Source organism: Zalophus californianus, chromosome 10 (genome assembly GCF_009762305.2).
Source record: "Zalophus californianus isolate mZalCal1 chromosome 10, mZalCal1.pri.v2, whole genome shotgun sequence".
Taxonomy (NCBI): Eukaryota; Metazoa; Chordata; class Mammalia; order Carnivora; family Otariidae; genus Zalophus; species Zalophus californianus.
In genome coordinates this window covers 61,322,290-61,341,365 of record NC_045604.1, presented here as the reverse complement: position 1 = coordinate 61,341,365, position 19,076 = coordinate 61,322,290, and the positions used below count along the sequence as shown (strand labels likewise).

General features: G+C 36.2%; 1 protein-coding gene across 6 annotated transcripts in view; it reads right to left on the bottom strand.

Annotated features, from left to right (window-relative positions):
• The window catches only part of WDR64 (WD repeat domain 64), a 153,832-nt gene that overhangs the window by 104,336 nt on the left and 30,420 nt on the right, over nt 1-19,076 (bottom strand). For all 6 annotated transcript variants that reach the window (XR_003523036.2, XM_027611248.2, XM_027611249.2 and 3 more), the window contains one exon: nt 16,375-16,509. Coding sequence is in view for 5 of the 6 variants with exons in the window: in XM_027611248.2 (XP_027467049.2) it covers nt 16,375-16,509 (135 nt within the window). In the remaining variant the exon portion in view is untranslated. The remainder of the gene's footprint in view (nt 1-16,374; nt 16,510-19,076) is intronic.

Genomic DNA, 19,076 nt, shown 5'->3' with positions numbered 1-19,076 from the left:
TGTATGTGTGTGTGTGCATGTGCATGTGCGTGTGTGTGTGTGGTGTGTGTTTGTGCACACACGGGAAGATGGATTGGGATGCAGCATAAAGAGGAATAAAATAAGAGAAGGAGAGCGTGAACAACTAAGTCCTGCTCTTGAGGTTACTCCACTGGGGGGAGGGGGAGGGAATTAGATTTGCTTAGAATCCTGCTAGTTGAAGGACATATTTTCCCTCACAAAAAGAAGGTATACAATCTAAATGAGATAAAAAAGATTACTATCTTATTTAAAACCTAACAAAAGATTCACCACTTGTTTGACAGATCTTAATGCTTGGTAAAAAGGAATATGGGCCCCATCATAACTTATTCCCCAAGGAAAAGATTAGTGCCTTTCTTTTCCCCCAGTATTGTCATTATTATGGACTTTGACAGCACACAGAACTTAAAGTGTTCTTTAAAAATCAATTCTTTGTGAAAGAACATAAACGTCTATAAGCAAATAATAAACCTTTTAATTATTATAGTATTTTACAGTTTTCAAGGGACCTTCACTCATCTCAGCTTATTTGAGCAGCACAAAAATCCGGGAGATAAGAAGGTATTATCCCGATTCATTAATAAGGTTATTGAGGTTCAGACAAGTAACATGCCCAAGACCACTCGGCCAACAAATAAGTGGCAGAAGTGACATTAGAACTCATTTGCTTCCTTGTAAACTTATTTCTTTACTCCCATTCTCTCTTAGTAAATAGCACAGCCATGCAAACAGTCCTCCCAGCCAGAAGCCCAGCAGCCACCTGCTGCTCTAAGACTTCCTCTGGATTTTGCATGATTTGCTCTTCACTTCATTTAGCTCTTTGCTCAAATGTGAGCTCCCCAGAGCAGTCTCTCCTGACTATCCTACCAAAAATACTGTCTCTGGTCACTTTATCCTATAACCCTACTTCATTTCCTCAATTTGTATCATTTATTGGATTATGTCTGTCCCACTAGACAATGTGCTCCAGGAGAGGAGAGAGTTGGTCTTTTTTGCATACCATTTTATTAATTCTTGGAACAGTTTTTGGTATATAATACATATGCAATAAATATGGTTGCAAATGAAAAAATAAAACTTAGATTCTTCTCTTTATTCCTCTCATCCAGTAGGTTGCCAATTCTTATAGATTATACATGGATCTATTCTCTCTCCATTCTTACTTTTACCAGTTAAGTTCAAGCTCTCATCATTTCCTTTCTGAACTATTACCCTATCTTCCCAGTCATCTCCTCCTTTCCAACCTGCCTCCTCCTTCCCCAACCCATTCTCCTCGCTGCTAGGGCAGTCTGTCAAAAACACCTCATTGACTGTTCTCCTGGCCCAAGCAGTCAATAGCTCATACAGCTCTCAGATTAATATTCCAGCTCTTCAGTCTGATATGCAGGTCTTTTCATGTTTGCCTTGTCCCTCCTCATCTTTCCCAACCCTTCTCCCTTTCTGTACTCTAATCATATTGAGCCACTTAGAATTTCTAGAACTCACTATTTTCTTTTTCACCTACATACCTTTGTAAATTCCAGGTCTTTAATGTGGGTATTTATCCACTCTCATACAATTGCTTTGCCTGGCTAATTCTTACCAGGTCTTCAAAACTCAGCATGCATGACACCTTCTTCAGGAAGCCTTCCCCAATTTTTCTCCCTTCAAAATCCTATGTAAGATGTTCTAAGAACTTTCTTCTGCTCCTCTTTACACTTCTCTAATATCTATATCACGACATTTATCGTCCTCTGTGGGAATCTCTTTGCTTTCCCCCTAATTAGCCACAAGATAAAGGACCTAGTCTTATTCATCTTTAAATTCCCAGCACATAGAACAGTGTCTCAAACATAGTAACTCATCAGTAAGTATTTGCTAAACAAACGAAAATTCAGACTTTAGAGCTTCTTCTGGAGTCACCAAATTCCTCAAGTTATAGGACAATTAGACAATGTTGGATATATTACTAACTCTCAACAAGCTTGGTGTCTTGTAATGACACACCCTTAAACATAATTAAAAGATAATAAATAAAAAGACTGAGGCACAAAAAGGATACCTAACCCAGCTGAGAAAGGAGGTACTGGGAGAGGGTTAGGAAAATTTCCTAGAGTTGGTATCAACTTATCCTTGAAGGATTATGGGGTCAATTATACCTCAATAAAATTGGAAAAAAATTAAAAACAAAAAATTTTCCTCTTTCCAAAAATCAAACAAGATTATGGAGGTTGAAGGAAGAGAAGGAGAGGAAGAGTGGGAAGAGTATTTGAGGTACCAAACATGTACGAAATCCCAGCATGGGGTATCCAGGGAGCAGCCACAGGCTCGGAGTTATGGGAACCTGAGTACAAGGCAGTGAAAGGAACAAGGTGGAGAGGCTGGTGGGACCAGACTATGGAAGTGCTATGGTAGGGGATGGAGAAACATGAAAGGTATTGAGGTGGTTGGATATCATCTTCATAAGAATACTCTGGAAGACTAATGGGCAACAGTTTTGGCAGGGATAAAATTAAGGTAAGACAGCAGTTGGAGATAATAGCCTAGGGGGATAGAGATACAGAAGATAAGACAGATTCAACAAGTGTTTATGTAAGAGAATACAGATGAATTTATTGATTGGTGGTTTGTGGGCACTGAGGGAAAGGAAGGAGTCACGAGGGGTTGCCAGATTTCTGCCTAGGATGATTTGATGGATCAAGAGAAATTAAAAATCCTATAAAATATACAGATTAAGAGGTGGGGGAGTTAAGTTCAGTTATGCACCTATGAGTTTGAGGGGCTATGAGATATCCAAGTGGAGATGGTGAGCAGGTGTACCAAGTCCAAAATTCAAGATGGTTTGGGTTTCATCAGCATATCGGTGTTAGTAGGCTAGAGAAGAGGAACATCACCCAAGAAGAGCCTAGAAAGTGAGAATTAAAGTTGGCTAAGGAGAGTACTCTAGAGAACATGGCTAAGGAGAGTACTCAAGAGCAGACACAAAAAGAGGAGTCACAAGGAAAAGGAATAGTAAGATACCAGGAGAAAACCCCGGCTTCCCAAGAGATGAGAGAACAGTTTCAGTGAGTGAGATAAGTAATGCTGAATGCCCCGAGGCTCTCTGATATGTTAAGTTTCTGTCAGTTTTACAATGTAGACATTGGCCAATTTGCGAGTCTCTTCTACAGAGTAGAAGGGGGAAAGGCTATATGAGAGAGGATTATAGAGGGAACACGTAATATCAAGATAGTGGAGACAGTGAGTGCAGAGTACTTTTTCCAGAAGTATAGTATGATAGTTCAAAGGAGATCATATGTCAAGAAAAGCATTACTCACATCAGAAGAGACTTGAGTATTATAGATGGAAATGAGAGAGTGGGAGAAACTGATTAGCAAGATCCTGGAGAAGGAGTTTAAAAAATGCGAGGCCAATGATGGAGGGTTTGATGTTTCAACCTCTAAAACAAACAGGAAAGATCAAGGATAGGTGTGGATATAGAAAATTCCAAATGACCTGGGCTGTTGGGAATTACTCCAAAGGCCTCAGGGTTTTGTGGTCGTGTAAGATGGGACATCCTTGGAGAGTGAACAGAACTCAAGCTGGGAATAGTCTGAGGGAACCAGATAGGGAGCAATGAGGACATAAAGGTCTGGGAGCCTGGGCAAAGGGCTCTGTTGAGCAGAAGGATTGGGATTCTGCTGACTGGTGCATGGCAGAAGGGGATGCACAGTGGATGGTGATGCACAGCAGAGGAGGGATGCATGGCAAAGAAGAATGTTGGTGAGATATGAGATTAGATGCCTAACCTGGAGTCCAGGTGGAGAGGGAGAGAAGGAAGTCAGGAGGGAGCTGATGAAATTGGAGCTAATGGGGGAAATGAAGGATCAGAGACCTCATTGAGGTCACTGAGAAGGCACAGAGGAAGTCAGAGCCTTCAAGAGCCAAAAATGTAAGACACAGCAGCCAGAGAGGGACACTGGGGGTTCTGGAGACAAAACTTCTAGATGCTTGTCAATATTGTTCAGAACAATGTTTTGATTTCTATTTTGCAGTGTGAGATTGCCAATACACAATTAAACACACCAGTGTAAAGATAGTCTTTAGGAAGAAATAAGCCACCTAATTCATTCAAAAGCCGACTTGGCATGCTTATTATTAGCTGCCATAACCTCTCTTGTTTAATAAAATCCCTGCCAAATTTATTTTCATAGTCCTCTATAAAAGACTTGTTCTTATCTCTAGGGCTTGCTAGAATACTATCATTTATCACTCCTTTTTCTGAGCTCCTATGATGCCTATAACCATAAACCATTCAACAGAAATTTAACGTGTTCTGCTTGCAATGTGAATTATCCTATGCAGTTGTATGCTGTAAATGTTTAATATTCAGTAAGGGCCAGGGAAGTGGGGGTGGGGGAGGTCGTTGGTTTATAGCATTTGCTGTTTTCCATGGTATAAATATTCCTATGGTGGCTAATTTCAAACTAGCAACGTGACATCTCTGAACTTGAGGTTGGGAAAAGATACACGGTTGCACGCCATTGTATAGTATTCCTATGTCCTTAAGGACATAAAATCCTCAAGAATATACATAATAGTAAAATGTAGTAAAATAAAAAGTGATGAGTTTTTAGTATTTATTGCTTTTGTTTTTAATATAATGGAATTGTGAGCTTATATAATTAAATTTTAAATGATGGTAGTGTGTTCAACAAGTTTGTCAAATTTCTTGAAATCTTAGCAATCAGCTCTCATAAGCTGATATGAGCTGACTCCAGCATGCCACTGGGTTTATAGCTGTATTTCTTGTCTTCCCTCTTAGATTTCAAGCATTTAAAGGCAGGGGTCATGCCTTAAACATATTGTATTGTCCATGGTGCTTAACACATAGTGACTTAGTAAATATTTGTTGAATCACTGATACACTTCTGGATTAAAGGCTGAACTGCATGACCTATGTATAGCTTTCTGGTTACCATATTGACTGTTAGAATTACCCTGGTAACTCTCTTTGTGTGGGCAAAATCATGTCTGTAGATTTGTGTATCTTGGAAATGAAAATCCTTTCTCTGGATGTTGAAGTAGAATATGTATCTTTCATAGGGCCACAGGGCATATTATAGTTCATATGGTTTCACAAAAGCTTCTTTATGGGCATGAATGTATTATAAATCGCCAACATAATACAAAATCAATTAGAAATTAAGTTGCATCTATTTCTTAATTAAATGTGTCAGAAATGCACTCCTTTAAAATGTCAGAGTGTAATCACTAGTAGTTAATTATGTTACGGAAACTAAGTGAAAATTAATTATGCCATAGAAATGATATTTGTGGAATCAGATCTGGCGTTAAGAAATGAAACTGTTTTTAATGTGCTGTGAAAAGTTTTTAATTCATTTCTCAGTGCAATATGTTATACATCAAGATAAACATTTTTATCTTTTTCTAAATGAGGGGAAAATACGTGTCTTTCATGAAGACTGTAACTTTCAAGAAAATGTAGGGTAGTCAGTCATTTTAGAAATGTGATATTCTTTTCTTCTGTAAAATTTCTAATTTTGTTAGTCTGTTTCTTAAATTGAAAATCTTGGAATTTAAAGAAATTCTAGCTCTGTATGTGTGGAGGCTATCTTTTCCTCTCACTTTTTGTGAATTTCATTAAAAAACTCAATAGAGGTTATGCACAAACAATGAATCATGAAACAGTACATCAAAACCTAATGATGTAACGTATGGTGATTAAGATAACAATAAAAAAATAACAACAACAAAAAAAACTCAGTAGAGGGGCTCCTGGGTGGCTCAGTCATTAAGCGTCTGCCTTCGGCTCAGGTCATGATCCCAGGGTCCTGGGATTGAGCCCCGCATTGGGCTCCCTGCTCAGTGGGAAGCCTGTTTCTCCCTCTCCCACTCCCCCTGCCTGTGTTCCCTTTCTCGCGATGTCTTTCTCTGTCAAATAAACAAATAAAATCTTTAAAAGAAAAAAAAAAAGATGTGCTCTCATAGCATATTGAGAAAAAAATTAAAAGCTCAATAGACGGGCGCCTGGGTGGCTCAGTCAGTTGAACCACTGACTCTTGGTTTTGGCTCACATCATGATCTCAGGGTTGTGAGATCAAGCCCAGCGTGGGGCTCCACACTGGGTCACTGGGTGTGGAGCCTGCTTGCTGCTTGGAATTCTTTCTCTCCCTCTGCCCCTCCCCACCCCAGCTTGCACACTCTCTCTAAAAAAAAAAAAGAACTCAACAGGAAGGACCTAGAAGTTATCATTTGTGTTTTGTTAGTGGGATAAATAGACTATCACTATTTTGCCTAGCTGTCTTTTAGTTGAACCCAAGTCCTCCAGCTATGATTCAGTGTCAGTGCAACTCACCAACTCTTTAGATAGTAAAGCTGAAATTCATAAAAAAATTATTATAATCAAGAAAATGAATTTTATGCACTACTGGGTATTTACCCCAAAGATACAAATGTAGGGATCTGAAGGGGCACCTGCCCTGCAATTTTATAGCAGCCATGTCCACAATAGCCAAACTATGGAAAGAGCTGAGATGTCCATCGACAGATGAATGCATAAAGAAGAGGTGGTCCATATATACAATGGAATATTATGCAGCCATCAAAAAAAGACATCTTGCCATTTGCAACAACGTGGATGGAGCTAGAGGGTATTATGCTAAGCAAAATAAGTCAATCAGAGAAAGACAAGTATCATATGATCTCACTGATATGAGGAATTTGAGAAACAAGACAGAGGATCATAGAGGAAGAGAGGGAAAAATGAAACAAGATGAAACCAGAGAGGGAGACAAACCATAAGAGACTCTCAATCTCAGGAAACAAACTGAGGGTTGCTGGAGTGGAGGGGGGTGGGAGGGATGGGGTGGCTGGGTGATAGACATTGGGGAGGGTATGTGCTATGGTGAGCGCTGTGAATTGTGTAAGACTGATGAATCACAGACCTATACCTCTGAAACAAGTAATACATTATATGTTAATAAAAAAAAGAAAATGTATTTTAAAGAATGGAATTAAATCATCAAGAAGGAGTTTTATAATCTTAAAGTTTGACCCTTAGTGTTTTGTTTTTTATTTTATCGTTTCATTTTTTTTTTGGATCTGATATATGAATACATTGTGAAAGGATTCACCCCCATCAAGTTAATTAACATATCCATTACCTCATATATTTACCTTTTCCTTTCTTTCTTCTTCTCTTCTCTCTCTCTCTCTCTTTTTCTTTTGAGAGAGAGAGTGGGAGAGGGGTAGAGGGAGAGAGAGAATCCCAAGCATGACCCTGAGATCATGACCTGAGCCAAAATCAAGAGTCCAACGCTTAACCGACTGAGCCACCCAGATGCCCCTTTCTTTCCCTCTTCCTTTCCTTCTTTCTTTCTTTCTTTCTTTCTTTTCTCTCTTTCTTTCTTTCTTTTCTCTCCTTCTTTCTTTCTTTCTTTCTTTCTTTCTTTTTCTTTCTTTCTTTCTTTCTTCTTTCTTTCTTTCCTCTCTTTCTTTCTTTCTTTCTTTTCTCTCTTTCTCCTTTCTTTCTTTCTTTCTTTCTTTCTTTTTCTTTCTTTCTTTCTTTCTTTCTTTCTTTCTTTCTTTCTTTCTTTCTTTCTTTCTTTCTTTCTTTCTTCTTTCTTTCTTTCTTTCTTTCTTTCTTTCTTTCTTTCTTTCTTTCTTTCTTTCTTTCTTTCTTTCTTTCTTTCTTTCTTTCTTTCTTTCTTTCTTTCTTTCTTTATTTCTTTCTTTCTTTTTCTTTCTTTCTTTTCTTCCCTTCCCTTCCCTTCCCTTCCCTTCCTTCCTTCTCTTCCCTTCTCTCCAGCTGAGTTCCTTCCTTCCTTCCTTTCTTTTTCTTTCTTTCTCTTCTTTCTTTCTTTCTTTCTTTCTTTCTTTCTTTCTTTCTTTCTTTCTTTCTTTCTTTCTTTCTTTCTTTCTTTCTTTTCTTCTGAGAACATTTAAGTTATACTCTCAGTAAATTTCAGTTATATAATATAGTGTTATCTACTACAGTCACCATGTTATACATTAGATCTTCAGATCTTACTCATTTATAACCGAAAGTTTATACATTTTTCCAACTTTTCCCTATTTCTGCCAACACCCAAGCCCCTGGCATCCACTTCTCTACTCCTAGTTTCTATGAGGTTGACTTTTTTTTTTTTTTTTTGTATCCCTCATGTAAGTGATAACATGCAGTATTTGTCTCTCTGTGTCTGGCTTATTTCACTTGACATAACCCTTCAGGTTCATTCATGTTGTCACAAATGGCAAGATTTAATTCTTTTTTTATGGCTGAATAATATTGCATTCTACATACATACCAATTTTCTTTATCCATTCATCCATCAATGGACACTTACTTTGTTTCCATATTTTGGCTATTGTAAATAATACTGTAATAAACTTGGGGGTGCATATATCTTTTTGAATTCATGTTTTATGTTATTCAGATAAATACCCAGAAATGGAATATTGCATCATATGGTAGTTCTATTTTTAATATTTTGAGGAACTTCTGTACTGTTTTCCATAGCAGCTGCACCAAATTACATTCCCACCAACAATACACCAGGGTTCCCTTTTCTCCACATCGTCACTTGGTATTTCTTTCTTTCTTTTTTTTTTTATTAGTTTCAGAGGTAGAATTTAGTGATTCATCAGTCACATGTAACACCCAGTACTCACTACATCAAGTGCCCTCCTTAATGCCCATCACCCAATTATCCCTTCCACCCACCCACCTCCTCTCCAGCAACCCTCAGTTTGCTTCCTAGTGTTCAGTGTCTCTTATGGTTTGTCTCCCTTCAATTTTCATCTTGTTTTATTTTTCCTTCCCTTCCCCTATGTTCACCTGTTCTGTGTCTTAAATTCTACATATAAGTGAAATCATATGGTATTTATCTTTCTCTCACCGACTTATTTTGCTTAGATAATACCCTCTAGTTCCATCTATGTCATTTCAAATGGCAAGATTTCATTCTTTTTGATGGCTGAGTAATATTCCATTGTATATGTATACCACCTCTTCTTTACCCATTTATCTGTCAATGGACATCTGGGCTCTTTCCATAGTTTGGTTTTTGTAGACATTGCTGCTATAAAGATTGGGGTGCATGTGCCCCTTTGAATCACTATGTTTGTATCCTTTGGATAAATACCAAGTAGTACAATTACGGGGCCAAACGGTAGCTCTATTATTAACTTCTTGAGGAACCTCGATACTGTTTTCCAAAGTGGCTGCACCAGTTTGCATTCCCATGAAGAGTGTAAGAGGGTTCCCCCTTCTCAGCATCCTCACCAACATTTGTTGTTTCCTGACTTGTTAATTTTAGCCATTCTGACCATTGTGAGGTGGTATCTCATTGTAGTTTTGATTTGTATTTCCCTGATGCTGAGTGATGTTAAGCATTTTTTCATGTGTTTTTTGGCCATTTGTATGCCTTCTTTGGAGAAATGTCTTATCATGTCTTCTGCCCATTTCTTGACTGGATTTTTTGTTTAATGGATGCTGTTTGATAAGTTCTTTATAGACTTTGGATACTAGCCCTTTAACTGGTAAGACATTTGCAAGTATCTTCTCCCATTCCATAGGTTGCCTTTTAGTTTTGTTGACTGTTTACTGAACAGAAGCTTTTTATCTTGATGAAGTCCCAATAGTACATTTTTGCTTTTGTTTCCCTTGTCTTTGGAGACATATGTAGCAAGAAGTTGCTGTGGCCAAGGTCAAAGAGGTTGCTGCCTGTGTTCTCCCTAGGATTTTGATGGATTCCTGTCTCACATTTAGGTCTTTTATCCATTTTGAGTTTATTTTTGTGTATGGTGTTTCATTCTGCATGTGACTGTCCAATTTTCCCAACACCATTGATTGAAGAGACTGTCTTTTTTCCATTGGATAAATTCTTACTTACTTTGTTGAGGACCAGCTGATCAAAGAGTTGAGGGTCCATTTCTGGGTTCTGTATTCTGTTCCATTGATCTATGTGTCTGTTTTTGTGCCAGTACCATACTGTCTTGATGATTACAGCTTTGTAATAGAGCTGGAAGTCTGGAATTGTGATGGCTTCAGCTTTCGTTTTCTTTTTTCAACATTCCTCTTTGGCTACTTGGGGTTCTTTCTGGTTCCAAACAAATTTTAGGATTGTATGTTCCAGCTCCATGAAAAATGTTGATGGTATTTTGATACAGATTGCATCGAATGTTTGACTTTAGCCATTCCAACAGGTGTGAGGTGATATCTCATTGTGGTTTTGATTTGCATTTCTCTGATGACTGGTGATGTTGAGCACCTTTTCACGTACCTTTTGGCCATCTGTATGTTTTCTTTGAAAAAAATTTCTATTCGGATCTTCTGCCCATTTTTTAGTTTTCAATTTTTATTTTTATTTTTGCTTTCGAGTAGCATGAGTTATACACACACACACACACACACACACATATTTGGATATTAGCCCCTTATCAGATGTATGATTTGCAAATATTTTCTCCCATTCAGTAGGTGGCCTTTTCATTTTGCTGATGGTTTCTTTTGCTACACAGAAGCTTTTTAGTTTGGTGTAGTCTCACTTGTTTACTTTTGCCTTTGTTGTTTTTGCTTTTGGTGTCAGATTTAAGACATCACAGCCAAGATCAATGTCAAGGATCTTCCCACTTATATTTTACACTAGGAGTTTTATAGCTTTAGTTCTTACATTCAAGTCTTTAATCCATTTTGAGTTAATTTTTGTGTATGGTGTGAGATAGGGGTCCAGTTTCTTTTTGCATGTGGCTAACCAGTTTTCCCAACACCATTTATTGAAGACAGTGTCCTTTCCCTATAGTGTATTCTTGGCTTCTTTATCATAATTAATTGATTGTGTATGTGTGAGTTTATTTCTGGGCTTACTATTCTGTTCCATTGATCTATGTGTCTGTTTTTAGACCTATGCCATACCATTTTGATTACTATAGCTTTGCAATACAGTTTGAAATCAGACAGCATAATGCCTCCAGCTTTGTTACTCTTTCTCAAGACTGCTTTGCCTATGTGGGGCTGTTTGTGGTTCTATTCAAATTTTAGAATTGTTTGTTCTATTTCTGTGAAAAAATACCCTTGGAATTTTGATAGGGATTGTGTTGAACTTGTGCATTGCTTTGGGTAGTATGGACATTGTGACAATATTAATTCCTCCAATCCATAATCATGGAATGTCTTTTCATTTCTATGTATCTTCTTCAATTTCTTTCATTTATCTCTTACAGTAGTCAGTCTTTCATCTCCTTGGTGAAATTTATTCATAGCTATTGTATTGTTTTTGATGCAATTGTAAATGAGATTATTTTCTTAATTTCTCTTTCCAATAGTTCATTATTATTGTGTAGAAACACAACTAATTTTTGTATATTTGTATATATTTTGTATATTTGTATATTTGATTTTGTGTCCTGCAGTTTATTGAATTAATTTATTAGTTTTAACAGCTTTTTCCGGAGTCTTTAGTACTTTCTCTATATAATATCATGTCATCTGAAAATAGTGACAGTTTTACTTCTTTCTCTCCAATTTGAATACCTTTTATTTCTTTTTCTTCTTACTTGCTCTGGCTAGGACTTCAAATACTATGTCAAATAAAAGTGGTAAAAGTGGACATTTTTGTCTTGTTCCTGATCCTAGAGGAAAAGCTTTTAGCTTTTAATGAGTGTGGTGTTAGCTATGGGTTTGCCGTATTCCTTGTGGCTTCAATTTGCATTTCTTTAATGACATATGATGCAGAACATCTTTTCATGTGCTTATTGCCATTTCTATACTTTCTTTGGTGAGGTGTCTCTTTAGATCTTTTGACCTGTTTTTAAAATTAGGTTGTTTGTTTTCTTATTGTTGAGTTTTAAGAGTTCTTGGTATATTTTGGATAAGAGTCCTTTATCAGATATGCCTTTTGCAAATATTTTCCCCCAGTCTGTGGCTTTTGTTGTTGTTTTCTTGACAATATCTTTGGCAGAGCATAAGTTTTTAATTTTAATGAAGTCCATCTTATTAACCATTCCTTTCATGGATTATGCCTTTGGTGTTATATCTATAAAGTCATTGCCAAACCCAAGATTATTTAGATTTTATTCTAGAAGTTTTATAGTTTTGTGTTTTATATTTACATCTATGATCCATTTTGAGTTGTGTGTGTATGAAAAATATAAGATATGTGTCTTGATTTAGAGTTTTTATCATGAATAGATAATTTTATCAAGTACTTTTAGGCATCTATTGATGTGATCATGTGATTTTTCTTCTTAACCTGTTGATATGATGGATTACTTTAAATGATTTTCAAATATTGAAGCAGCTTTGCATACCTGGTCATGGTATATACTTCCTTTTGTGTCTAATTAAATTCAGTTTACTATTATTTTGTTGAGGATTTTTGCATCTATACTCAAAAGAGACATTGGTCTGTAGTTTTCTTTGTTTGTAGTGCCTTTGTCTGGTTTGGTATTAGGGTGATATTGGCCTCATTGAATGGGTAAGGAAGTTTTCTTCTGCTTCTATCATCTGGAGCAGACTGTAGAGAATTGGTATAATTTCTTCCTTAAGTGTATGGTAGAATTTACCATTAAATCCAACTGGGCCTGATGCTTTTTGTTTTAGAAGGTTATTATTAACTCAAGTTCATTAACAAATATAGGCCTATTCAGATTGTCTATCTTCTTGTGTGAGTTTTGGCAGATTATATCTTTCAGGGAATTGGTTCATTGTATCTAGATTGTCAAATTTGTGGGTATAAGAACACCTGGGTGGCTCAGGTGGTTAAGTGTCTGACTCTTGATCTCAGCTCGGGTCTTGATCTCAGGGTTGTGAGTTCAAGTCCCATGTTGGGCTCCACACTGGGCATGGAACCTACTTAAAGAAAAGAGAAAAAAAAGTAAGAGGAGAAAATAAATCATATGTTTAAAAAATTTGTGGGCATAGAGTTGCTCATAATATTCCTTTACCTTTTTAATGTCTATAGGATCTGTAGTGATGTTACTTTCTTTATTTTTGATAGCAATTTGTGTCTTCTCTTTTTTCCTTATCCTGGCTAGAGTTTTAACAATTTTATTGATTTTTTCAAAGAAACAACTTTTGGTTTTATTGATTTTCTCTATTGACTTCCTTTTTTAATTTTATTGATTTCTGTTGTAATTTTTATTATTTTTTCTCTGCTTACTTTAGACAATTTCTATTTTTCTCTAGTTCCCAGACATGGAAGCTTAGATTATTGATTTTAGATCTTTCTTCTTTTCTTTTTTTTTTAAGATTTTTTTTTTTAATTTGAGAGAGAGAGCAATCTTGTCCAAGTGTGGGGGGAGGAGGAGCAGAGGGAGAGCTGAGCAGGGAGCCCAAGGCAGGGCTTGATCCCAGGATGCTGGGATCATGACCTGAGCCGAAAGCAGATGCTTAACCAACTGAGCCACCCAGGAGCCCCAGATCTTTCTTCTTTTTCTATATATGTAGCCAATGCTATAAATTTCTCTATAAGTGCTGTTATATATTCCTTGGTCACATATATACCTATGTATCTCAACACATTGTTGCCATTATTTTGAACACACTGTTATCTGTTAGATCAATTAAGAGTAACAAAATAAATGTTTTTATTTTGCCTTCACTTATTCCTTCTGTAATGCTCTTCCTTTCTTTATGTGGATCTGAGTTTCCTAGCTACATTATTTTTCTTCTCTCTGAAGAATTTTAATATTTCTTGGAAGGCAGGTCCACTGGCAACAAATTCACTCAATTTTTGTTCATCCAAAAAAGTCTTTATCCTTCAGTTTGAAAGGATAATTTTGCAGAAAACAAGAATTTCTGTTTTGGCATATTTTTTCTCACACCACTTTAAACATTTCACTTTTGTCTTGCTTGCCTGGTTTCTGAGGAGAAGTTGGATATAATTTTTATCTTTCCTCTTCTAAGGGTGAGGTGCTTTTTCCCCCTCTGATTTCTGTCAAGATTTTTTCTTCATCTTTAATCTTCTACAGTTTGAATATGATATGTTTAAGTGTAATTTTTTTTTTTGATTTATCTGCGTGATGTTCTCTGAGCTTAGTAGATATGTGGTTTGGTATCTGACATTAATTTGGGGGAAATTCTCAGTAATTATTGCTTCAAATATTTCTTCTTTTCCTTTTTCTCTTTATTCTCCTGGAATTCCCATTATGCATATAACTCTTGTAGTTGTTCCACAGTTTTTGGATATCCTGTTCCATTTTTTTTTTCCAGTCTTCTTTCTCTTTTTTTTTCTTCCATTTTTGAAGTGTCTATGGACATATTCTGAAGTTCTGAGATTCTTTCCACAACCATGTCAATCTACTTTTGATCCAATCAAGGCATTCTTTATTTCTTTTTTTTATCTCTAGCATTTCTTTTTGATTCTTTATTAAAATTTTTATCTCTCTGTTTACATTACCTATCTTTTTTTGCACGGTGTCTACTTTATCCATTAGAGCCCTTACCATATTACTCATAGTTATTTTACCTTCCTGGTCTGTGGATTCCAATATCCCTGCTATATCTGAGTTTAGTTTGATGCTTGCTCTATCTCTTCTAACTGTTTTTGCTTTTTGGTATGACTTGTAATTTTTTCTTGATGGTAGAACATAATATATTGTGTAAAAGGAACTGCTGCAAAATGGCCTTTCGTAATGAGGTGATAAAGTGGGTGGGGTGAAAGGGAAGTGGCCCACAGTCCTTTGATTAGATTTCAGTCTTTTAGTGAGCCTGTGCCCCTGAACTGTGAACTTCACAAGTGTTCTGCAGCCTCCCTTCCCCTTAGGTGGGTCAGGATGGCTAGAGTGAGCTGGAGTTAGGTATTTCCCTTCTCTTATGTGGAAAGCTTGAGTAATCTAGAGTTGGATATTTCCTTTCCCCCAGGGCATTTAGTCTGTCTTAAAACCCCAATAGTTTAGGCTGTGGTAAGATAGTTTTGCTTGAGGACAGACTTTTGTAAGAACAGAATGTTTTGGTATGTTTGAATGTGGTGCATTTTCCTATCCCCTGTCAGAAGCAGGAGAGGATTTTCCAATATTCACCATGAGAAACTGGTTGAGCTCCTGTAAGTAAAATTCACAAAAGTATGGGGACCCCTCTAACTGTGTCCCTGGAGTTTTTAACTCTCAGACGTTTTTATGTTGAGCCCCCAGCGATTTGTCGATCACAGTTTAGGTTTTCCTATCACAGTATTTTGGTTTGTTTCCCAGAGGTATCTGCTTGTGGATTTCTGCTCTGGTAAGTTGTGATTCTTAGTATATGCCTGTCTGTCTCTCCAAATTTGAGGGCAGCAGTTTGATCTGTGACTTCGCTTCTTTGATGGATATAAGAAGAGTTGTTGATTTTTTAGTTTGTTTAGTCTTTTTCACCTGTTGTTAGGGCTGAGTGATGACTTCCAAACTCCACATGCTAGACTGGAAACTAGAAGTCCCTATGCATTTTTTAACATAATTTTGTTGAGGTATAACTTATATAACATAAAATTAACTCATTTGTAAGTGTCCAATTCAATTATTTTTAGTAAATTTATATAGCTGTATAACGATCACCACAATAAGTTTTGAAGCATTTTCAATATCCTAAAAAGTTCCCTTGTGCTCACTTCAGATCCCTGCTCTCACCACCACCTCTTGGCTGGCATCCACTGATCTACTGTCTATCTCTATAAATTTGCCTTTTCTTGACATTTAATTAAATGGGATCATTCAATGTACAGTCTTTTGTGTCTGGCTTTTGTCGCTTAACATAATGTTTTGAGGTCTATCCATGTTATAGCATATAACTTAATGCATTTTTAAAACTGAAAATTAAAATATAGCATCTGTTTTATAGTTACCATATATTAATATAATTATTAACACATAAGTACTATATAGTTATGGTTATATTATATAATTATTATACATTAATACTTATTAATAAATATTTAACCCGATAAAAAATAAGACTACATACTCTTCAAATTAATTTCATGTCTATAAGAAAGCCATTTCATGTATTTATTACACATGGAACATGATGTTTGTGCTACAGACATTCACAGGCTAGCCAACTGACCTGTAAGAATGATTTTCAAAGTATAGAGTTTTACCCACAGAACTATATTTGGAAAATATAGTTGTAGATACACTTGCATTGATTTATTCCAATAGATTGTGACAATAAACAACAGATGTGCCATATTACTGCTAGGAGGACACATTATATTCAGATTTGCATGAATAACTTCAATTTCCTCCTAAAAATCTAATTCATCATGTCAAATAAATGGAATTGTTAACATCTGAAATTTCTAAAAACTAGTCTGAAATTTCCAAGGCTGTCATGGCTTATTAGTTGTAAAAAGTCTGAAAGTCACAGAATGTTCATGTACACAAACTATTGTACTTACAAATTATCCTCAAGTCTCTTCAAGGATTCCAAAACCAATGAATGAACACTGTCTAAGGAGCAGGATCCAAAGCAACTTAGGGCTGTAATATATCTAATTTTCATAACCCAGTCATTATGAAGCTTCCTTTTAACACTGGAAATTAAAAGAAAAACGGGAGGGGTTATGTTAGATACACACAAGCTTGCATGTGTAATACCACCCTATACATTATACCACTTTTAACTGTTTAACTATTTATCATCTAGCATATTTAAAATGTAAAAATAAAAATTTATTTATCAAATGAAATATTGAGCTGTAGATTCAGAATTAAAGAAATAATCTAGAAGAATCCCTAATTGGAGCACTGTTATCCTTACTTTACTGAAAAATTCTGGTCATCCAAAAGGACTGTGTTTCATATTGTTTTAGATGAGTCAATTCATTTTCATATTTTCCATGAATATTTTCAGAACTAGAAACCTGGGAAATTTGTAGTCCCAGGTCACTGGTGAAGCCGAGGCTGGGACAGTTGTTGTATTTCTTGCCAAAGGCTTGCTCATCAGTTCACAGGACATTTCAGTGAGATGCTTAGCATTAGGGGCCAAAACTTTTATGATAAAATTCTTGTCTTAACCTGGAAGAAGCTATCTTCATATTATCATATTTACTCATATTTTACAGTTATTTGTTTCTTCATTCACAAACACTTATTGAGCACATATTGTATCCCAGGTAAAATGACATAGGATGACTAAGGTAAAATTCTTGTTCCCAAGTTCCTTAGATTCTAGTTAAGGAATAGAGGTGTTTATAACCCAAGGCAGGAATGTTCGACAATATGGGATTAAATAGAGTAGAGAGATTTCTTTTTCCATGCCAGACTGTGTTTAATTTTGGACTCTGGGTGCTGGCTATTTCTTTCTTTAATTTGTACAACATTTTGCAGACCAGTATTTCCTACCCACACCCATTTAATATGAATGAATTATGTGAATATCAACTGCAGGAAAACATTAATGACGCTCCAGACTTTAATTACCCCTTTGGCCTTAATACTTCTGTTAGGTTTGAGAATCTGCTGGTGTAAGAACATACCTCAACACTTAGCGCATCCATCGACTTTAGCCTTGAACACTTTAAATCATGTACATGATGATCATCTACATGATTAAATCATCCACATGTAAATAATGACCCAAAAGAACCAGTGCAAATTAGCATTCATTTAACTGTATCCAAATTCCTCAAATTCCTAAGATCCCCAATCTCATTTCAAACATATCCAGCTAATAGAAACAGGGATGGAAAAGAGGCCATGGAATTTTCTGAGGGGTGACACAAATCTTAGAAAGAAAATTCATGTCTCAGCTTCTATTCTAAGGGCCTATCATAACTGGAATGAAGTGCTTGATATTGTATGCTAGATACATAGAAAAATTAAATTTTTTACTTAATATTATATCATGAACATTTTTCATGTTATTAAATGTATTTCAAAAACATTATTAAATGGGAGTGCATGGCATTCCCTAATATGGTTATACTATGATTTACTGAATGCCTTTGGTACTTTAAAGCTTTTTTTTTTTAATTTTTTGACAGAGAGAGAGAGAGAGAGAGCACAAGCAGAGGGAGTGGCAGGCAGAGGGAGAAGCAGGCTCTCCACTGAGCTGAGAGCCCAATGCAGGACTTGATCCCAGGACCCTGGGATCATGACCGGAGCTGAAGGCAGATGCTTAACCGACTGAGACACCCAGATGCCCCCGCCCTTGGTACTTTAAATATCTAACAAAAAAAAGTTGTCTGACAAAAAATATATTTTATATATAAATGTATTATGTTTATATGGACATATTTACAAAATATGTAAACATATTTGTAGAAACTACCTGAATTATTTATTTAAATGATTAATCATTTAAATTAATCATTCCTCCATTGTTGGACACTAGAGGCTTTATTATGAGAAATAATGCTGTGATAACCATACTCATATTTTTAAGCACATGGGGATCCTGGGACCCAATGTAGAAAGGTTTATTAAGACACTTGATGCATCTCCCAGACTGCTCTCCTGAAAGGGATGGAACTCATACTTCCACCACTGATAGTCTGTGAGAATGCCCATTTGCAGAATCTACCCTATTTTCTTTCTTTTTTTTTTTTAAAGATTTTATTTATTTATTTGACAGAGAGAGACACAGCGAGAGAAGGAACACAAGCAGGGGAGTGGGGGAGGGAGAAGCAGGCTTCCCGTGGAGCTGAGAGCCCGACGTGGGGCTCGATCCCGGGAACCCAGGATCATGACCTGAGCCGAAGGCAGATCCTTAATGACTGAGCCACCCAGGCGCCCCAAATCTACCCCATTTTCAATACCTTCCACTGTTAGAAATGGGAAATTGTATCGGATTTTAAGTTGTACTTCTTTGATTAAGAGGAATTATTTAATACAAAATTTGTTTCTCTGCTAATAAAAGTAATATATAATTACCATAAAAACTTCAAAGACAGTACAATTATAAAGACAATAAAAATCACCTATAATCTCATCATTTGGAGATAATTGTTAGCATTTTCGCCTGATGATCACTTTGAAATGTTTACTGACTATTTGTACTATGGGTGCCTGTGCATGAATTATCTGTTCAGTCTTTGCCCATTTTTCTTGGGGAATTATTATTTTTTAATTGAACTGCCAAAACTATTAGAGAGTATTA